At 52.3% G+C, this 18,851-nt stretch overlaps 10 protein-coding genes across 10 annotated transcripts; 5 read left to right on the forward strand and 5 right to left on the reverse strand.

Annotated features, from left to right (window-relative positions):
- Positions 1-640: 640 nt before the first annotated feature.
- On the reverse strand, positions 641-2,469 carry N7519_011523 (sugar porter family MFS transporter; the record flags this gene model as incomplete). The annotated part of the gene is given in 6 exon segments (XM_057298296.1): positions 641-1,307; positions 1,364-1,614; positions 1,625-1,834; positions 1,890-1,994; positions 2,064-2,345; positions 2,389-2,469. The coding sequence occupies 6 exon segments, from the start codon at positions 2,467-2,469 to the stop codon at positions 641-643; spliced, it is 1,596 nt and encodes a 531-aa protein (XP_057146178.1).
- An 8-nt stretch (positions 2,470-2,477) lies between these two features.
- On the forward strand, positions 2,478-2,724 carry N7519_011524 (uncharacterized protein; the record flags this gene model as incomplete). Its single annotated transcript, XM_057298297.1, has 2 exons — positions 2,478-2,649; positions 2,696-2,724. The coding sequence occupies 2 exons, from the start codon at positions 2,478-2,480 to the stop codon at positions 2,722-2,724; spliced, it is 201 nt and encodes a 66-aa protein (XP_057146179.1).
- A 249-nt stretch (positions 2,725-2,973) lies between these two features.
- Positions 2,974-6,555, forward strand: N7519_011525 (uncharacterized protein; the record flags this gene model as incomplete). The annotated part of the gene is given in 4 exon segments (XM_057298298.1): positions 2,974-3,042; positions 3,060-5,809; positions 5,860-6,387; positions 6,405-6,555. 4 exon segments carry the CDS (start codon positions 2,974-2,976, stop codon positions 6,553-6,555), a joined length of 3,498 nt encoding a protein of 1,165 aa, XP_057146180.1.
- Positions 6,556-7,412: 857 nt separating this feature from the next.
- N7519_011526 (uncharacterized protein) lies at positions 7,413-7,637 on the forward strand (the record flags this gene model as incomplete). Its single annotated transcript, XM_057298299.1, has 1 exon — positions 7,413-7,637. The coding sequence occupies one exon, from the start codon at positions 7,413-7,415 to the stop codon at positions 7,635-7,637; it is 225 nt and encodes a 74-aa protein (XP_057146181.1).
- A 100-nt stretch (positions 7,638-7,737) lies between these two features.
- Positions 7,738-8,712, reverse strand: N7519_011527 (BRcat and Rcat domain-containing protein; the record flags this gene model as incomplete). Its single annotated transcript, XM_057298300.1, has 1 exon — positions 7,738-8,712. The coding sequence occupies one exon, from the start codon at positions 8,710-8,712 to the stop codon at positions 7,738-7,740; it is 975 nt and encodes a 324-aa protein (XP_057146182.1).
- Positions 8,713-9,390: 678 nt separating this feature from the next.
- Positions 9,391-11,761, reverse strand: hsp88 (Hsp70 chaperone Hsp88; the record flags this gene model as incomplete). The annotated part of the gene is made up of 4 exons (XM_057298301.1): positions 9,391-9,681; positions 9,746-11,489; positions 11,553-11,584; positions 11,687-11,761. The coding sequence occupies 4 exons, from the start codon at positions 11,759-11,761 to the stop codon at positions 9,391-9,393; spliced, it is 2,142 nt and encodes a 713-aa protein (XP_057146183.1).
- A 658-nt stretch (positions 11,762-12,419) lies between these two features.
- On the reverse strand, positions 12,420-14,819 carry chsD (chitin synthase D; the record flags this gene model as incomplete). Its single annotated transcript, XM_057298302.1, has 3 exons — positions 12,420-14,469; positions 14,549-14,715; positions 14,766-14,819. 3 exons carry the CDS (start codon positions 14,817-14,819, stop codon positions 12,420-12,422), a joined length of 2,271 nt encoding a protein of 756 aa, XP_057146184.1.
- Positions 14,820-15,741: 922 nt separating this feature from the next.
- N7519_011530 (tRNA maturation protein LHP1) lies at positions 15,742-17,055 on the forward strand (the record flags this gene model as incomplete). Its single annotated transcript, XM_057298303.1, has 3 exons — positions 15,742-16,065; positions 16,122-16,897; positions 16,956-17,055. The coding sequence occupies 3 exons, from the start codon at positions 15,742-15,744 to the stop codon at positions 17,053-17,055; spliced, it is 1,200 nt and encodes a 399-aa protein (XP_057146185.1).
- Positions 17,056-17,404: 349 nt separating this feature from the next.
- Positions 17,405-17,898, reverse strand: N7519_011531 (Dabb family protein; the record flags this gene model as incomplete). Its single annotated transcript, XM_057298304.1, has 4 exons — positions 17,405-17,465; positions 17,536-17,671; positions 17,729-17,815; positions 17,880-17,898. The coding sequence occupies 4 exons, from the start codon at positions 17,896-17,898 to the stop codon at positions 17,405-17,407; spliced, it is 303 nt and encodes a 100-aa protein (XP_057146186.1).
- A 348-nt stretch (positions 17,899-18,246) lies between these two features.
- On the forward strand, positions 18,247-18,557 carry N7519_011532 (uncharacterized protein; the record flags this gene model as incomplete). The annotated part of the gene is made up of 2 exons (XM_057298305.1): positions 18,247-18,268; positions 18,331-18,557. The coding sequence occupies 2 exons, from the start codon at positions 18,247-18,249 to the stop codon at positions 18,555-18,557; spliced, it is 249 nt and encodes an 82-aa protein (XP_057146187.1).
- Between the last annotated feature and the right edge of the window lie 294 nt (positions 18,558-18,851).

Here is an 18,851-nt window from a genome sequence, read left to right on the forward strand (position 1 = left end):
ATGGCGATGGCAAAAGTAGCTCGGGCGAGAGACTGAGTGCTGGTGAGAAAAAGAATTGCGCAGGCGTTCCCAGCCGACTGCGAGGGTGATTCTGCTTGGCTTAGACGTCAAAAGTCAAAATATTTAACTTTTTCCCGATGGGGCACCCCCGCAGTAGTGAGTGAGTCCCAAGAGCACTGCCACGCTCTATCTTTTACCGCTCTGGGCATGGGTACAGAGAACGGGGACCGACTCCGCTCGCATCTGTGCCGGGTTCCAGCTTGTCATGCGTATCTCTCATGATGTCTGGAGAGAAGGGAAGAGAGACCGTGGAGGTGCATCATATCCTGGTTGGGAATCTAGGCTGTTACCAAGTAGGGCGGGGAAGCGGGGAGAAGGAATGTAAACGCGGGAAGGGAATGCCACGCCGAGTCGAGGGCGCGGGGGTGGCAACTTGTAAAGGAGAGGAGCATTGTACAACGAAGAAAGAGATAAGGAGACGAGGGAAGAGACGATGGAGATTCAATCGTAAAGTATGGATGTAGTACAGTAAGATAGGAAGATGGATTAGGGCTTAGGGCTAGGGCTACTCTCACTAGATACTCTCAGGCCCTCAAGGCATCCACGTTTGGACGCCTCGACTATTTACCAGCGATCCTCCCTAGATCCTCTCCACATGAGCTGTTGTCATTCCCCCCTTTGCAACCTCTGTCTCTTCCTTCACTGCCCATTCCGCATCTCTGGGCACGGGCTGAGCCCCGAACAACTCCTCCATCTCCTCCAGCGACTTCCCCTTGGTCTCAGGGATAAACCACCACGCCCAAAAGCCCATGCACACCATCAACGCGGCAAAAAAGAAATATGTCCCGTATCCCAGCGAGGTAATCATATATGGTGTAGTGCGGCTGATAATAAACGACCACAGCCACTGATTCGCCGTAGTCAGCGCCACACAGAGCATGCGGATGTCAATTGGGAAAACTTCGGAGCAGATCACCCAGGTGATGCCCTGCCAGGTGGCACAATAAATTAAACCGTACAGATAGACACAGACCATGGCGATGTAACTCCATGCATTGCGTGCCGTGTCGCCACGGGCTGCTGCGCCTTCGGGGTCCGCCCGGAAGACATAGCCCCCGATATACCACATTGGCAGACTGCCGACGAAGGCGCCCCAGATCAGTCCGCTGCGGCGTCCCGCTTTCTCGACCAGCCAGATGCTGAAGATGATCATTCCCAAGGTTTTGGCCACCCCATAAAACCCTGTCGCAAATAGTTTCGTATCTGTACCTGTTATTCCCAGGGTTTCAAATATCCGGGGCGAGTAGCTGTGGCAGGGTTAGCGGAGCATGCGTGGCCCAAAAGCAAGGGAGGCGGCTCTTACTATGTGATGATATTGACACCGGTCAGGTTCTGGAACGCCATCAGCAGAAGGCCAATGCCGATCCGGTTGCGGGTGCCTTTCTGCGACAGTCGATGGACGTAATTCCAGAAACCATGTTTGGTTCCTGCGGCAGGGGCTCCCATCTGGATCTGCTCGCGGATTTGCTGCATCTCATCATGAATCATGGGATGATCGGCAGGAAGCTTTCGGATCCAGATGAGGCTGCGCTCGGCTTCCTCCCACCGGTCTTGCTTTGCATACCACCGGGGGGGTCTCCGGACACCAGAAAATCCCCAGGAGCAGCAAACCACCTGGCAGCAGCTGTAGACCCAGAGGAACCTGCCACTGCGCCATCTTCTCTTGGGGGATGGTGCGATTGACGATATAGTTGATCCAGAAACCCCACATACCGCCCCCTTGGGAACAGATCTCAAAGATGCCGACCAGACGACCGCGAATTGAGGGAGGTGACTAGATGAGCTTTATTAGATCCGTCACGATTCCATCTGGTGCACAGCTCACATACTGTTTCTGCGATGTATACGGGAACCTGTAGGGACACGGAGCCGATGCCAAACCCAGCGATGGCCCGCCCGGCATAGATCATGCCCAGATGGCCTGAAGCAGCGGTCTTGTTTATTCCTTATGTGTTAGCCATTGACAACAATTTCTAGTGACTAGTGGTTCAAAGGGGTCTCACCATCAGACTTCCTCCCACGCAGAAGATGGAAATGGCCAACACAATGGCCATCTTACGCCCAAACCGCTCGGCCAAGGGAAAGGTGAGCAGAGACCCGAAGAAACAACCAGCCTGGAAGGTCGACACGATGTTCCCTTCCAGGGTATCAGTCTCAAGGTCGGAGACACGCTCCATACCAAAGTCACGGCGGAAGGGCTCCAAGGCCATGGTACCTCCGATAACACTAGTATCGTAACCCACTAACCCCACCCATCGCATTAACAATTCGCCCTCAAGAACGTGCTTGGAGTGAAGTGGACATACTGGCAATGGCCCCCATACTCACGACCAGGGCGATGAGATGCACGCGCCAGTTGCGCACCTCAGGTGGATCGTTGCTATTGTCGGCATGCAGATTGAACCCCATGGTGGGCTATGCTGATCACGATTCAGACAGGGAAAAAGGACAAGACAAGGCTTGCATTGTTTGGCAAGGAGAAATGTGGAGACGCTGGGGCTTTTCTATCGGATGCACCCCGCGATTTCACCCCAGAGCACGGCCGTTCTCGCGGACAAGATGCCTCACGACGGAGTCTCCCCCGCGTTTGTAAGTAGATCCCCCGCAAGCCACATATCCTTCATGCTGGTTCTAGCCAGCGCTGGTGAAACGCCTCTGAACTAGCTCACAGCTAGTCATCGCGATCATCAATGACCCTTCCTGCATGAGCGGGCTTGGCCCGTCTGGGCCTTCTTAACAATCTCTTGGCATACCAATGCTAGACCCCATAATGCGGCCGCCGAGCCCGAGAGACTGAGGCTGTGCAATGGTGATCGTTCACCTTCAGAGTTTTATCTAAACCGCAAATGGCTGTGGATGCACGACCAGTAGCTCTCTCATACCAGCGCCAGGAACCGTCTGATCTTCATCACGATGGAAGCTCGAGGAATGCAGGAGCGAGGCGACCTAGGCGCGAACTCGATTCCTGAAATTATTGTCCAGGTGCCCGAAAATAACAGTGCCTCGGGCCTCACCCCGGGAATGACGATACCCTCTCCCGAGATCGATCGAACAGCAACCTGACCGCCATCGAAGGCCAAACTGGCCGGGATCGAGCCATGAGCGGCAGTACAATGGCCCCCAGCAGTCCGCAGGACGACCTATGGAAGGAGAAGCGGGCCTCATCGTGTGGGACGTCGGGCATCTACTCCGTCAGCGAGCTGGAGGAGGCGCTTCGACCCGACCCGGGCTCGGAGGGCGACTTCGATGTCAAGGACAACCCATTCGACTTCTCCCCGGGACAGCTTAACAAATTACTCAACCCTAAGTCCCTCGCCGCCTTCGTTGCGTTGGGTGGATTGCCCTCTTTGGTTCGGGGACTGCACACGGATGTCTCGGCCGGCCTCAGCGTGGACGAGTCTGTCCTCGGCGGAGGGAATACAGAGGATGCTGGCGGCGTCACATCGAAATCAGCTGGAAAGAAGCCGGCCGAAATATTTGAGGATCGGATTCGAGTGTTCAAGCCCAATACCTTGCCGGAAAAGAAAGCCACGCCGCTGTGGAAGCTCATGTGGATTGCATACAACGACAAGGTCCTGATCCTGCTAACCGTGGCCGCCGCCATTTCCCTCGCTCTGGGCCTGTACGAAACGTTTGATCCGAACCACTCTAGCGGAGGAGGATCTCATGCCAAACGAAGCTCCGGGATGGGACTCGACTGGGTGGAAGGATGTGCCATCTGCGTGGCCATTTGCATTGTGGTGTTGGTGGGGTCACTGAACGACTACCAAAAGGAACGCGCCTTTGTCCGACTCAACAAGAAGAAGGAGGATCGGGAGGTGACCGTCACTCGCTCGGGAAGAACGGTGCGAATTTCTGTTCACGATGTCCTAGTGGGTGATCTCTTGAACCTAGAGCCCGGAGACTTGGTCCCGGTCGATGGAATCTTCATCAATGGCCACAACTTGAAATGCGACGAGTCCTCTGCCACCGGTGAATCTGACCAGCTGAGGAAGACCGGCGGCGAGCAGGTGATGCGTCTCCTAGACGAAGGCCACACCCGGACCCAAGACTTGGACCCGTTTATCATCTCCGGAAGCAAGGTCCTCGAGGGAGTCGGCACCTGTTTGGTGACATCTGTTGGCGTGAACTCCAGCTTTGGAAAGATCCTCATGGCCATGCGTCAGGATATGGAACAGACCCCGTTGCAGAAGAAGCTAGATCACCTCGCTGGTGCTATCGCTAAGCTAGGTAGCAGCGCTGCCCTGCTGTTGTTCTTCGTTCTGCTCTTCCGGTTTCTGGGTGACCTGTCGAGCAATACCGGTACCAGCTCTGAGAAGGCCTCACAGTTCACGGATATCCTCATCGTCGCGATCACGGTGATTGTCGTCGCCGTGCCCGAGGGCCTCCCCTTAGCTGTCACTCTCGCCCTCGCCTTCGCAACCACCCGGATGGTCAAGTCGAACAACCTGGTCCGCGTGCTTAAGTCGTGCGAGACGATGGGCAACGCCACGACCGTGTGCTCCGACAAGACCGGTACTCTCACGCAGAACCGCATGACGGTGGTGACAGGAACCTTCGGCGATGCCGCCTTCGACGACAAGGACCAGACAGGCAACCAAACAAGATCAGCAGACTTCGCCAAAGACCTCACAGCCGAGCAGAAGCAGATGATGATCGAATCGGTAGCGATCAACTCGACCGCGTTCGAAGGCGAAGAAAACGGGGTGCCGGGCTTCGTCGGCTCTAAGACTGAAACGGCACTGCTGGGCTTCGCTCGGGATGTACTGGGAATGACTTCGCTGGTGGAGGAGCGTGCTAACGCCCCGACCATTCAGCTGATGCCCTTCGACTCTGGCCGTAAATGTATGGGCGCCGTCTTGCGCTTGCCATCGGGTCACTATCGCTTTCTGGTCAAGGGCGCCGCTGAGATTCTTCTCGGTTATAGTTCAACCTCCTGGACCTCCGCTGGACTACGACCTATTGATGGCACCGAGCGGGAGCGATTTGAAGACGTTATCCTCTCCTACGCAAAGCAGTCTCTCCGGACGATCTCCCTGGCCTATCGTGACTTCGCCGCCTGGCCTCCAGCGGAGGCTGTCGACTCCAGCGATCCCTCGTCTGCCGACCTCAGCCTGCTGCTGAAGGACATGTCACTACTCGGCGTGGTTGGTATCCAGGATCCCATCCGTCCTGGTGTGCCTGAAGCAGTCGCGAAATGTCATCATGCCGGCGTTGTCGTACGCATGGTGACGGGCGACAATATGGTCACGGCCAAGGCGATCGCCACGGACTGTGGGATCTACACGGATGGCGCGGTGATGGAAGGCCCAGATTTCCGCCGTCTCACAGACGAGCAGTTCGATGAAGTGCTACCCAAGCTGCAAGTTCTGGCTCGATCCTCCCCAGAAGATAAACGCATTCTCGTCACTCGGCTACGGGCGATGGGCGAGATCGTAGCGGTCACTGGCGACGGTACCAACGACGGACCGGCTCTCAAGGCCGCCAACATCGGTTTCTCTATGGGTATTGCAGGCACAGAGGTTGCCAAAGAAGCTTCCGCTATTGTCCTGATGGATGACAACTTCGCTTCTATCCTGACGGCCCTGATGTGGGGACGCGCCGTTAACGACGCGGTGCGCAAGTTCCTCCAGTTCCAGATCACCGTTAACATCACCGCCGTCTTGTTGACCTTCATTTCCTCCGTGGCGGATTCGCAGATGCGGTCGGTGCTGACCGCGGTGCAGCTGCTGTGGATCAACCTGATCATGTAAGTCACCCCTTTTTCACCTCTCAAGACAATACTAACCATCTATATAGGGACTCCCTAGCTGCCTTAGCACTAGCAACAGACCCCCCAACCGAACAAATCCTCGACCGCAAACCCATCAAAGGCGGCGCCCCGCTCTTCTCAACAACGATGTGGAAGATGATAATCGGCCAAGCCATCTTCCAACTAACCGTGACCCTAATCATGCACTTCGTCAAAGCCCCAGGCTTCCTAGACTACGAAGACGACGTCCGACGCTCCGTCGTCTTCAACACCTTCGTCTGGATGCAGATCTTCAACGAATTCAACAACCGACGCCTCGACAACAAATTCAACGTGCTAACCGGTCTCCACCGCAACTGGTTCTTCATCGGCATCAACATCATCATGGTCGGCTGTCAAGCCCTAATCGCCAACTACGGCGGCGTCGCCTTCAGCATCGTCCCCATCAATGGGGTCCAATGGGCCATTTGTATCGTGGTGGCTGCATTTTCACTCCCCTGGGCCATGGTCATCCGCACATTCCCGACCCCTGGTTTGCGGCTATCGCCCACGTTGTCGGCAAGCCGTTCGTCATGGTGTATCGTCCGCTTAGTCGGGGGATGCACTGGATCTGGCGGCCGTTTGGGAGCGGGTTCCGTCGTCTGGGACAGACGATGAAGTTCAATCGCAAGGATGAGTCCGAGAATGAGTCTGATGCTAGTGATGTGGAGAAGGGGACTTCGACAAGGCATACGAAGGATTGATTGATTGATTGAATATATATCTTAGGATGATCTGCCCCCACGGGCAACGGTTTATGTTTATGGATGGCTAGCTCGCAGTGCCTGGATGTCATGTTAGAGAGAACCCCGATACAGGAGGAGGCATTTCCCTGAGGTTATGTTGATTAGAAGATGACGTTGGCGGAACTAATGTCTGATCCAATATTATTGCGTTTAGTATACTTCATGCCTTTCGGTTGTGCTTGTTTCAATGGGCTGCGTGGAAGAGGAGGGGAAATATTAAGGATATCAAGTATCAATATGGCCCTCTACCGGATTTGAACGTGTAGGTACGGCAGCGTATAACCGCCAGTGCGCCATATCGTATTGTGCCAGCATAACATTTCACAAAGCTAGTATATGTCTATTCTATTGACTATAGAAGTTGATACTGTAAAAAGTGCTAGACAAACTATATCTTTACATGGATATTAACTCCGCTGGTCGAAGAAGGCAGAAATATATTCAATGTTTTTTTTGACTTCCGGTCACAATTGCACCAATTGCGAGCAGGACACCTATGCTAAAAGTAACATACGATCAGATGCCGATTGGCGAACCCCCAAGGCTCGAAGAGGAACCCGACACATTGACAGTTGAGAATGACGCCCTTCCTTCCACTTTTACCATACAGACCGCGTCCGAATGATTAGAAATTCAGTCACCAGAAACCACAAACTTATGTCTCCCAGCTGTCCTTCAGTTCTTCAGCCTCTACCTGCAACCTAACAAACCCAAAAGCCAGAAGCAACAAAGAACTACCTCAATCTGTGTCTTCGACAACGGTTGCAAGCCCGCATCCGGCAACCTGTGCACATAAAAATGTACTCAGGCAGGTAATGGTTGCCGACCTCACACTGCAAACTCCCATTGTTGCGCCAAACCCATTGCGAGTTCCTGTGATGCTCGCACCCGTTGTCCTCGTGGTGCCGCAAGTCCTCGACTATCCGGTGAAACGCGTCTTGGCGGACATGGACATCAGCATCGGCCGGCACCTCCTCATGTACCGCCCGGATTGCCACTTCCTCAAGCCTGTCCTCGTGCCAAAGTGGGCACTGGCATGATTTCCAGACCGAGCCACACACATAACAAAATTCGCGGCCGCAGCTACCAATCGTTAGTCTTTGTCTTCATGCACGATAGCATACTTGTTATAGACAATGCTTACCGACAGGTCATATGGTTGCAGCCGTGGCGGAGCTCTACCATAGTTTTGCAGTTGAAGCACCGCTTCCAGTTCGCAGCATCCGCCATTTCCAGCACAGCATGGAGAGGTTCGTCCATTGGGCAATCGACACGGGGGTGGGCGAGGGAACGACATAGTACATGAGTCTGCCGGTGACATTCGGGGCAGGTGCCATGCTCGTGCTGGATAGCGAAGGGAGGAATGAATTTCGAACATGTTGGCTCGGCGCAATAGAGGCGGTCCTTCGTGGTCCATTCAAGGGCCCTTTCGCTGAAACGTCGAAGCTCCTCATAGTTAAGGACTCTCAAAGCAACTCCAGGTGGTACAACATTGCCGCAGCAACGTGGCGGATACAACTCCTCGTCTTTGATGGCACCGAGAAACATCTGTCTTGTACAGTCGCGGCAAAACTCGTGGCCACACGGGCCCTTGAACATTATAGTGTCGACCGTGGTGAGACAAGAATCACATTCTCTTATGAGGCTGCTCGCTCGGGATGCGTGTACGAACGAGGAGCCTTCGCCGTTGTCGGATGTCTTTTCACTTAAAGACACCCGGCCCATGAGGTCACCCATGATGGTGGAAACGGCATCGTCATCGTCGTCTGGAGGTGTCGCCTCATTGACCGTTGGGCGATTTAACATGCGATCAGACGTTGATCCGTTGTGAATAGCGAGGGCGAATTGGCGGTCCTGTGTAGCAACTCTTTCCTCGTGTTGAAGAGCTGCTAGTATCTTCTGATCAGTTGCGATTGCAGTACTCGTGCTAAGCGCCAATATCTCATCCTCGATGGAGACCTGCAGGGTCCGAATATCGTCCCTCAAACTCGCGATGGCAATTTCAAAATCTGTTCTCTTTCCAGCAGCCAGTTTTCCCTTCTGTCTGTTTTCTAGATCCTCAAGATCCTCAAGAAGGAGGTGGAGGATCATGCGTTTGTCCTGATCTTGCTCCATCTTGGACAGAACTGAATCTTGATGGTCTGGCACAATGTAAGAAGTAATGGCCGATCAAAGGGATAGAAAAAGAGGGAAGAAGTAAAGAGAGAGAGGGAGGGAGAGTTGTCACAACCAGAAGGAATAAGAAAATCAAGTTTGCTTCTGGTCTTTGACTATCATAAGCGATCAACAAACGAGCACGTTGTTAGTCTTTGCCATGTCTCATCCCATGTGATTGCTTCCTAGGTATGCTTGCTATCATAGCAAGCCATCTAGAAGTTCACAATGGCCTTGTGATGTAAAGTCTACTAGAGAAAGCGAGTTTGATATACATGCGAACGTGCTTTTAAGGTCGAGTCACTTCAGCAACGAGACATGTTACTTATTCTATAGGGTCTCGAGAATTGAAGACAAAGGCATTGGGTGTATTTTCATCTATTCATAACATCAAAGGGAACAGGAACGATCTACATCATAACCGTTTGCCATTATAACAAAAAAAAAATTGGCCCAACGATTAAAAGCCGATCGAAATATCTAGCTCCATGAAACATCTCTTTAAAAAGGTCCTTTTCGTCATAACACGATTCACCCAAATTGGTCAGAGTAAAGCGCGGTTTTGGAATCGGGGTTTCCATCAACCCAAAAGTAAGTAAAACACATCAGGTCATTCCAGTATCATGAAATGGAATGCATCTACTGCTTCTCCTCAGTCTCGGCCTGGGCCTCGCCTTCGGCGGGGGCATCCTTCATCTCGGCATCGCCCTCGGTGCCCTTCTTGGCGGCCTCCTCTTCGGCCTTCTTGGCCTCGAGCTCGGCGCGGCGCTTAGCGGCGGCCTCCTCCTCGGCCTTGCGGACGGCGTCACGCTCGGCCTCGACCTTCTCCTTGTAGCGCTGGATGATAGGGCCGGCGATGAAGCGGATGTCATCCATCTTGGCGACGTAGACGGACTTGATGGTGTCCTCACCTTCCTCGTAGAGCCAGTCCTGAAATGATGCGTTAGTATGGCTGACCATAGAAATTATTGAACAATGCTGGTTCGAAACTCACCTCGGTGTCCATGAGCTTGGCCTTCAACTTCTCCTTCTCCTCCTCGCTGGCGAACTCGGAGTACACGCCATCGATCTTATCACGGAGCTCGTAGATGGAGGCCTCGAGCTCGTTCTTCTTCTCGTCGGTCTCGGCGACAAGCTTGTCCTCCATGTACATGGCGTTCTCGCGCTCGGTCCAGGCCTCCTTGGTAGCCTGGTCGAAGCCGCCGGTAGCGGAGGCAATGGGGAGATCACCCTTGCGAACCTGCTTCTTAACCTTGCGGGTCTTCTTGGGCTGCTCCTCCTTGGAGTCGGTGTCCATCTCATCCTCCTTCTTCTCCTCCTCGACGGGCTCCTCGACCTCCATATCCTCGACGTAGTATCCAGACTCGACGTTGAGGATACCGTGCAGGTTGAGACGGGCCTTGAGCTTGCAGATCATGAAGTCGTTCTTGTCATCGGCCTGGACGCCCTTAACGGAGAAGCGGCCAATCCAGGGGTTGACCTTGCCGGGCATAGCCTCGACATCGGAGTAGCGGGCCTCGAGATCGAAGGGCTGCTTGCGGTAGAAAGTGAGAATCTTGGTGGAAGGCATAACATTGCCACGGCTGAAGACAGTGAGGCTAGTGTCCTCATCGGGGATCTCGGGAGACTGCTCCCAGGTGAAGTCGATGGGGTAGTTGACAATGTCGTGGACGGCGAAGTCACGGACACGGAAAACGGGGGAGAGGGTAGCACAGCTGAAGGCACAACCGCGGGCAATGGCCTCATCCTGGTTCAGGGTGAAGGACAGACCCTTGCCGAAGAACTTGCTAATGGTCTCCTTGATAGCGGGGACACGGGTGCAGCCACCAACCATCTCGATCTGGTCGATGTCTCCAACCTGGAGCTTGGCCTCGGAGAGTGCCTGCTCCAGAGGAACGGTCAGGCGGTCAAGGAGAGGCTTGACCATGAGCTCGAGCTCCTCACGCTTTAGCATAGCGCGGACATCAGTGTCATCCATGAGGGACTCCACACTCAGGGGTGCCTGGGCGTTAGCGGACAGAACCTTCTTGAGCTTCTCGGCGGCAACCAAGGTGCGGGTCCAGGCCTTGCCGTTAGTGTGGATGTCAACCTTGAACTTCTCCTTGAACTCGACAGCGAGGTGCTCGGTGAGAGCCTTGTCGAAGTTACGGCCACCGAAGTGACGATCGTAGGCGGTAGCCTTCACGTTGAGTTCACCCTTGCGGAACTCAACAATGGAGGCAGTGTAGTCGGAGTAACCAATGTCGATGAACATAACACGGCGGGGCTTCTCCTCGGGGGTAGGGAGATCCAGCTTGGTGATACCCCAACCGAGAGCGGTAGCAGTGGTGTCGTTGATGAGACGCAGGACGTTGAGACCGGCGATATCACCAGCGTCGATCATAGCGCGGCGTTGCACATCAGTGAACCAAGCAGGAACGCTGATGGTGACGTCGGAGACGGGAGCGCGCAGTTCCTTGGCGGTGATGTCTTTGATCTTGGAAAGGTAGGAAGCGACCAATTGAGTGGCTGTGAACTTCTCCTTCTTGCCAAGGTAGCTGACCTCGACACCGGCCTGGCCATCGACGTCGACCAGGTTGCATGTGTTGTATTCCTGCTCGATGGCGACATCGGGATCGTTGAAAGAACGGCCGATCAGGCGCTTGAGAGAGCCGACGGTGTTCTTCAGGTTCGAGATTTCTCCACCCTTGGCGGCCTCACCGAGGGCGCGGCTGCGAGGTGTGAATCCAACGACGGAACTAAAATAATTTCAAATCAGTATTCAGTTATCCAGTGGCCAGCGGGGGGGTTATGGAACGTACGGGGTCTGGCGGTTAGAAACCTCATTGGCAATCTATAATGTCAACAAGTAGTTAGCGCAATTGCTCATATTTGTGAGGTCATGATCCATCTCGAAGACTGTAAATCCGAAGCAAGACCGTGGGGTGATACGCACAATGTCAATGCCCTTGTTGCGGGCAACACCAATCTTGGTGCTTTGCGCACCCAGATCTATACCGACGACACTCATTATGGAAGAAAGTAGGGGAATATGGGAGGTAGGGAGGGAGTGGGAGATGGAAGATTCAAACGAAGAAAAGTGAGAGGAAGTCGGAGGGGAGAATTTGCACGCCACTCCACTATTATTGGAGGGGCGATGACCAAGTGTCAAGCGGTCTGGCTGATCTTTAGGCGCCGAACTAAGGGATTTGCAAATTTGGGGTATAAATGGATAACGTAAAATGTATCAGAATGTGCTTTCTTTCATTCATTTCCTCTCTCTGACTGGTCTATATACCTTTCTTAGCATCCGGACTGTGCTGGTACCTCATCGAACCTTCTGGCGGCTGCTGGACTACCCACTTTCACCGCCTACTGGTTTTCTGGCAGAATTAAAAATCTGATCACCGCCCTATGAGGAATCTACGGTGGGTCATTGGCTACATATGTTCTTTGGACTTGAATGTTGTTTTGGATTCTAAAAGCTATAGAATTGAGAGAAAAGCAAGATCCCCAGGCTAAAAAAAAAATAAGAATAGGATGGTCAAAAAAACCTATGCCGAGCGGCGAAGCAGTCGAACTGAAAAAAAAAAAAGGAGAAAAAAAAGGGAAAAAAAGAGGAAAAGGACTAAAACTGACGTCATGCACGGTACATATGTTCCTGTTAGACAATAATATCATGAGGTGGGTCACGGGGTTTGAAAGGAGCTCGGCGCCAAGTCGCTCGGCACCATGTATTCTGACTCTCTGTAGGCCGGAGGGATGTTTTCAGAGCGTCCGGTATGGTATGTGCCTGATGGACGGGTCAGTCCAAGGTCATCGTGCTCGGATGCAGAACCCATAGGCTTCGGAGTGACTCCATCATGAAAGTGGTTCTCCGAATAGTGACCATCGACGCTCACCGAGCCCGTTGATGCCCGGGCTTGGCGGGCATAATAGGGCTTCTTTTGGTCTTCTTCACTCATCAGGAGTGTTTCCACGTTCTGTGGTGTGGCAATCGAGCTAGAACCGCAATCCGATCCACTGAGCACAGAGTCAGTCGAATGGCGAAAGTGAGCAGGTAACTGGTACTGAGAATTTGGATTTTCCATTGCGCTGACCATTCGTGCGAGTGCGGGCCCAGGGCCGGTAGTGTTGACATAAAACCCATCAACCTGCTGCTTGGCAGGTGCAAGTCGACCTTCCACATTCTCCGATGGGCGGATAGGGACAGATTTCCGGCGCACAATACCGGTGCGGAAGGTATCAACATTCACATTGAACTCATCGCCCTGCTCTTTTGCCCGTTCAACTGCTTCTCCTGGCGTGGTATGGTCATCAGCAGTGGCAGCATCGGCCCGTGGTCCACCCCAAGTTCGCTGACCGGCTGTGAAAATGCCATAGACCATGTAGATCCAGTTGAAGAACGGGTTAACAATGAACATGATTGGGTAAAGCCAGGCTTTATAGCGTCCGAGACGTAGTCCAAAGTACAGCATGAGTAGATAATTTAACCCCAACGAGACCCCCATGAATCCCACAGGAAGATCTTTTGCCTTCTTTGATGTCGTAAGCAGTGAGACAATCATCATGAAGAAGAGCAGAGCAGTCGTTCGGATCGTGTTTTGCATGAATCGAACCAGACATAGAAGGGGATAGCGCACCCAGAGCCGAGTATCAGTGATCATGCAAACCTCGTTTGTGATGAAACCTAAAAACCATCGTCGGCGTTGCTTCAAGAGAGTACTAAAGGTCTGGACGGCTTCGGTCTTGCAGAAGGCGCTCATACATAGTTGAATTTGATACCGCTCCGTGGCACCAATCATGAACAAGTGGGTTAGCCATCGGTCTTCTCCAAGATGACATTTTCCGTAGTCGAAGAGATCGTCACATTGCTCAGCCTTGTCCGCAAAGTAATACTTGGCCATCTTACGGAAAGCGGAGAAGCGTAAAATAGTCAAAGCTCCAGGGAGGCAGGTCACTGCGCCGCAGCCAGACTCAACGGATCGTTCAAGAAGCTGACCATGGACGTATTCCATGTCCTGGAGAATCGTCAGCAAGCTGTTTTTCTCCGTCGTCGATGTAATGATGCCCGTCATTGCAAGCATATTGCGTTTGCTGCCTGGCTTAAGTTCCATGTCGTACATGAAGTTCTGCAAGCAAACTCGATCAAGGATGCAATCGGAATCGATAAAAAGGACGAACAGATTGTCATGTCTCTTCAGGTAATCAGCATACACCTTGTCGATGAGCTTGAAAGTATGCTTTTGGCAGTGCCTTTTACCGCCATGTTTGAAGCGAGATACCGTGATCCGTGCGCCCTTGTATATACAGTCAATGCTCTGAGGATAGCTCTCCAGTGTGATCGGAATACCGAGATGGTCGAGGACACGGAGATACGGCTCGTCGACCTTGCCGCCATCGTACGAAAGAAAGACATGGATGCAATTTGCAGGATAGTCGCAGTCAACCACGGAGTTGATGGCTTTAATCAAGACTGTTGGGTCCTCCTTGTATACTGGCATCACAACCACAGTCTTCGGGGCCGTTCGATCATCCAGCACTCGTTTGATCCTCTTTTTTCTCCCAAGTGAATTTGTAGTGAGACCGTAAACACAGAATAGCCATGGGCCGACCAGAAGAACAGAAAAAGCCCAAAATGCAAACACTTGAAACCCATGCACTATTTCGCGGGGTAAGTGAACTGTGATCTGTGGTGGCAACGGCAGTGTCACGAGCATGACTGGAAGGAATGCCAATCTATCATATGTGTTCGTCAGTTGAGAGGACTCTAAATGAAGCTGCGAGGTAACGAGTCCCTGATGTTCAAGGAACCTACCGTATCACTGTGAACAAGAAAATCATCACCACGGCCAGAACCCTTACACTCCGATTGTCTGCTTTCATCCACACCTTGACCAGGCAGTAGATGAAGGCGCTTAGCCAGAGAACCCATTCAAATAGGGCTGCAAGCATCAATGGCCCGACAATTGAGAGGTATATTATCTGTTGAGGATGGTCAGGATGGCATCAGAAACCCAGAGGGGGGAGCATACATCCTTGGTCGGCCAGGTCTCGTGGACCGACGAACCCCTTTGTGATAGGATCATTTTGATTTGGCGAAGCTCTTTCCCAACCTATTGGATGCCGAAAGCAGCACCTCAAGTGCAAGTTGAAGGGTCCAAAAGTATTGTATATGGAGAATAACGGCCTGGACATCATGTATGATTAGCAGAACTGGGGATCTCAAATTCGACAGGCAGCTACTCACTACCTAGGCCTTATAGCGTTACTATCCTGGAGGTGAATGGGGTGCCCAAGTCACTACCGTCCTGGAAAGAATACTCAATTGAAGATATTCATGGATGTGATATTTGATAAGAGTGAATTCCCTGTGACAAAATGTGCACGAAACGAGGTTTCTCCAGAAAGGGGAGAGAAATAAAGTCAGCACATTAATACCTAGGTAAGCAACATTGGAACCTTCCTTGGACACTGGTCACGGCCTTTGGGAAGGTGCAATGTGCGTCAGGTGCTTGCACTTTGACGATGTTGACCTCAGGACGTAAAATATGAGTACATAATGTCAGTATCGTGGTCAGACCAATACTTCCGCCTGAGACAATTGCTATTTATACATCTACTCATCTATTGTCATTCCAATTCTTCAAATACAATGCAGACAATAGAAGACAATGTATAGACAACGTCAAATTGCCCGAAAGGGAATAGTACGAGTCTACGCTAACCAATTGCAGACTAGCGTCTGCCTCAGGCGCCACTGGAGCTCAAAAAAAAATTCCCAGATCCTCCCCGCTGCGATACTGTCACAAGCGCAATAGCATTCTGAATAGCGCATTAATCAATCTATAAAGGTATTGTTCATATGTCCCTGGATTATCCATAGGTCTCCTCCGATCCCTTGTTCACCTGCATTTTCTGCATTTTCTGACATCTCCGTCGCGTCGAATCTTCCTGCTTATCATCCTTTTTTTTTTTAACCGAAATAGTCTCCGCATACAATTCGCAACAATGGCCGAAGAACAAAAGACCCCAGTTGTCAACGCCGAGGCTGAGAAGGATGTCCAGAATGTCCTCGCTGAGCTGAAGGAGGAAGGCGCCGCCGAGCAGCCCGCTCAGGACGCCGACGAGGCCCGCATTGTCGCCGAAGCTGCTAAGCTCGGAGAGAAGTCTGAGAAGGCCGAGGAGAAGACCACAGAGCCCCAGACTGAGAAGCGCGAGACCCGCACCTTCCAGCGCGATGGCCGCGGTAACCGTGGCCCTCGCCAGAACAACGCCAAGTTCGATCCCTCCACCCAGGAAGTAACCGACGACCCTGTGCAGATCCGCAAGCAGGTATGAACCATTAGAGAGGCTCCCCCACTAGATCTTAACTGACGCGCACACCGTAGGTCGAATTCTACTTCTCCGATTCCAACCTCCCTATGGACAAGTTCCTTCTCTCCAAGGTTGGCGGCAGCGCCAACAACGCCGTGCCCCTTGAGCTCCTTCACTCCTTCAAGCGCATGCGCCGCTTCCAACCCTTCAGCGCAATTGTCGAGGCCCTCAAGACCTCAGAGAACGTCGAGCTGACTGATAACGACACCGCCGTCAAGCGCAAGGTCCCTCTGCCCGAGTCCGTGAACGAGCACGATGCCAAGGCCGTCAAGGTCTTCGAGGATGCCGCCATGGCCCGCTCCATCTACGTCAAGGGCTTCGGCTTTGGTGAGGAGGAGCCCACTACACAGCTCGATATTGAGGCTCTTTTCGCCCCCTACGGTCCCACAAACGCCATCCGTCTGCGCCGCACCAACGACAAGACATTCAAGGGCAGCGTCTTTGTTGAGTTCGAGTCTGAGGAGAAGCAGAAGGCCTTCCTCGCTCTGGAGAAGAAGCCCCAGTGGAAGGAGAATGATCTGATCTTCAAGAGCAAGAAGGAGTACTGCGACGAGAAGGTCGAGGAGATCAAGAATGGCAACGTCTACCCCTCCAACGCCCGCAACACCGGTGGCCGTGGACGTGGCGGTCGTGGTGGTCGCGGCGGTCGTGGTCGTGGTGGTGGCCGTGGCCGTGGCGGCCGTGATGGTCGTGACCGCAACGACCGTAACGACCGCGACTGGCGCGAACGCCGCACCGAGGACCAGAAGAACGGCTTCCAGGCTCCCCGTGAGGCTCAGAAGGACTCTCGGTAAGTCAAACTGATCAGATATCTGTAGTGAGTGAATAAGTACTGACCTTAATTATAGTGGCGTCCCAGTCGTGCAGAGCACCCAGAAGCGCTCCCGCGAGGACGAGGGCACCAACGGTGGCGAACACCCCGCTAAGAAGGTTGATGCCAAGGAATAAGGTATCTAGTTTCGGCGGATTGCAATGACTTGTCTTGTCTTTAATTCTTGTTCTCTGATTTCGGTCGATCGGCGGGATTCAAAAAGTATTGCGGATTGGAGATCCGACCTGCCTCTGTTTTCCGATTATTTCATACAGGTGAACCTTCTCTCGGCGTTATGTCATTTCATTACGAGCATCTACGGGTTGGCTAGGCCTCGGTGGCTACGATTAACCGGGGCCCAGGGTTTGATATGTACAAATGAGACATTTGAACGGACTGTTCTCAAAATCCTTCCTATCACGAAAAGTCTAGGAGTAACCTAGGACTAGACTTCCTATATGACTTCAATGTTGGTATATCAGATATCTAGAACTCCAGATCATAGGCCAAAGTATCGTCGCACAGCTCCTCTCGCATTTTATGAACCCTTCAAGGCGTCAGCAAATCAACCCACGGTCCTCCCTGATCCAAGGGATCCAAGGACAAAGGGAACTTACTCCAAATGAGCAGGGTGTACTGCATAAGTAGCGATATGCTCAGCGGTCTCCAACACAGCAACAAGTCCCATGTCGAAGCCCTGGGCACGCGGAAGCGAGATTGGCAGCGGGGGACCGCTCTGCAGCGACAGCAGTCCTATCGCAAGTCATATATAAGACTATGTCTCAATCTAAGCTTTATAGTCTCACGAACCAGGAATCTTCCCCACCATTCCCTGACATGTCTCTTTCCAGGTGGCGATCTGGGCCGGGGTGACGCCGGGCTTAAGGCGGAAGAGGACTTGGAGCTTTGTTAGTGATCAATAATTCCGTATCTTTTTGGCATTCAGCTGTGTCCAACTAACCAATGTGATAAACTGGCATTTTGGTTGGTTCTTCAAAATAAGGATAGATGTATGTTACCCAGGTTTAGTCCGGGGATTGTGTCGTTATGATCGGTGGGGTGGCGGTGGGGTTCTCGGGGGATGTCCGATGTCTTGTATGGAGAGTACGGATATCTTCTGCGCCGATGTTATAAAGCTTGGTCACCGGCGGACTTTGGATTCCATTGAGAGGTTGCCTTGCTATTGATTAGTCTTCCGTACTGTAGTATATATCCTTAGTATTATTGTATACAGCTTTCACAAATCATATACCTAGCTACGCCAGTTGGGGCCAGAAACCTTGATGTGAAAATCTAGCATCCGTTATATATTCCTTGCGCCTTGTAAAATGGTCCTAGCTGCGCTACGATGTTGGTTGTTTGCCTCTTATAAATTTCTTCTTCCTTTTTTCGTATCGCAACATGGCCCATAGGCTGTGGCTTCTTCAAGTCTGCTGTTGTGGCTAAGCCCATGTCATTCAAGATATCCACTGCTATTGCAGCCGCAAAGGGTTGGTTCCTTTATGATTTTAACATTATGGTTGCACTCAGTTATGCAGAGCTGAAGGAGCTTATTGAAATTGAGCATTCCGAAGGGCAACAGGATCCATATCCTGGCTTTATTAGCCTTCTTGAGCAAACAATCTACGAATTCAAGTAAAAGTCCTCGGGAGCGGTACCGTCTTCTTCATGACATACTGGTGTCAATGGGATTTGTCCCGATGATTGTGAAGAAGATTTTCACAAGTGTCTTCTCCACAATTTTACATTGATCAGTTTTTGTCACAATGATAGGATTTGACGAAGAAGACAACGGTGGTGATGGCACCAGCAGCAGCAGTCGCTCGCTATCCGCTTCCCAACCTCGGCAAACAACCTCACAGCAGCAAGGCAAAGCTTCTCAAACTGAGCAGCCTCCATTGTGTGTGAGAAAGCCCAGAACTTAGGGGACGAA

The sequence above is a fragment of the Penicillium mononematosum genome (assembly GCF_028829835.1).
Source record: "Penicillium mononematosum strain IBT 11891 chromosome Unknown utg000005l:1.0-9366267.0:1.0-9372171.0, whole genome shotgun sequence".
Lineage (NCBI taxonomy): Eukaryota > Fungi > Ascomycota > Eurotiomycetes > Eurotiales > Aspergillaceae > Penicillium > Penicillium mononematosum.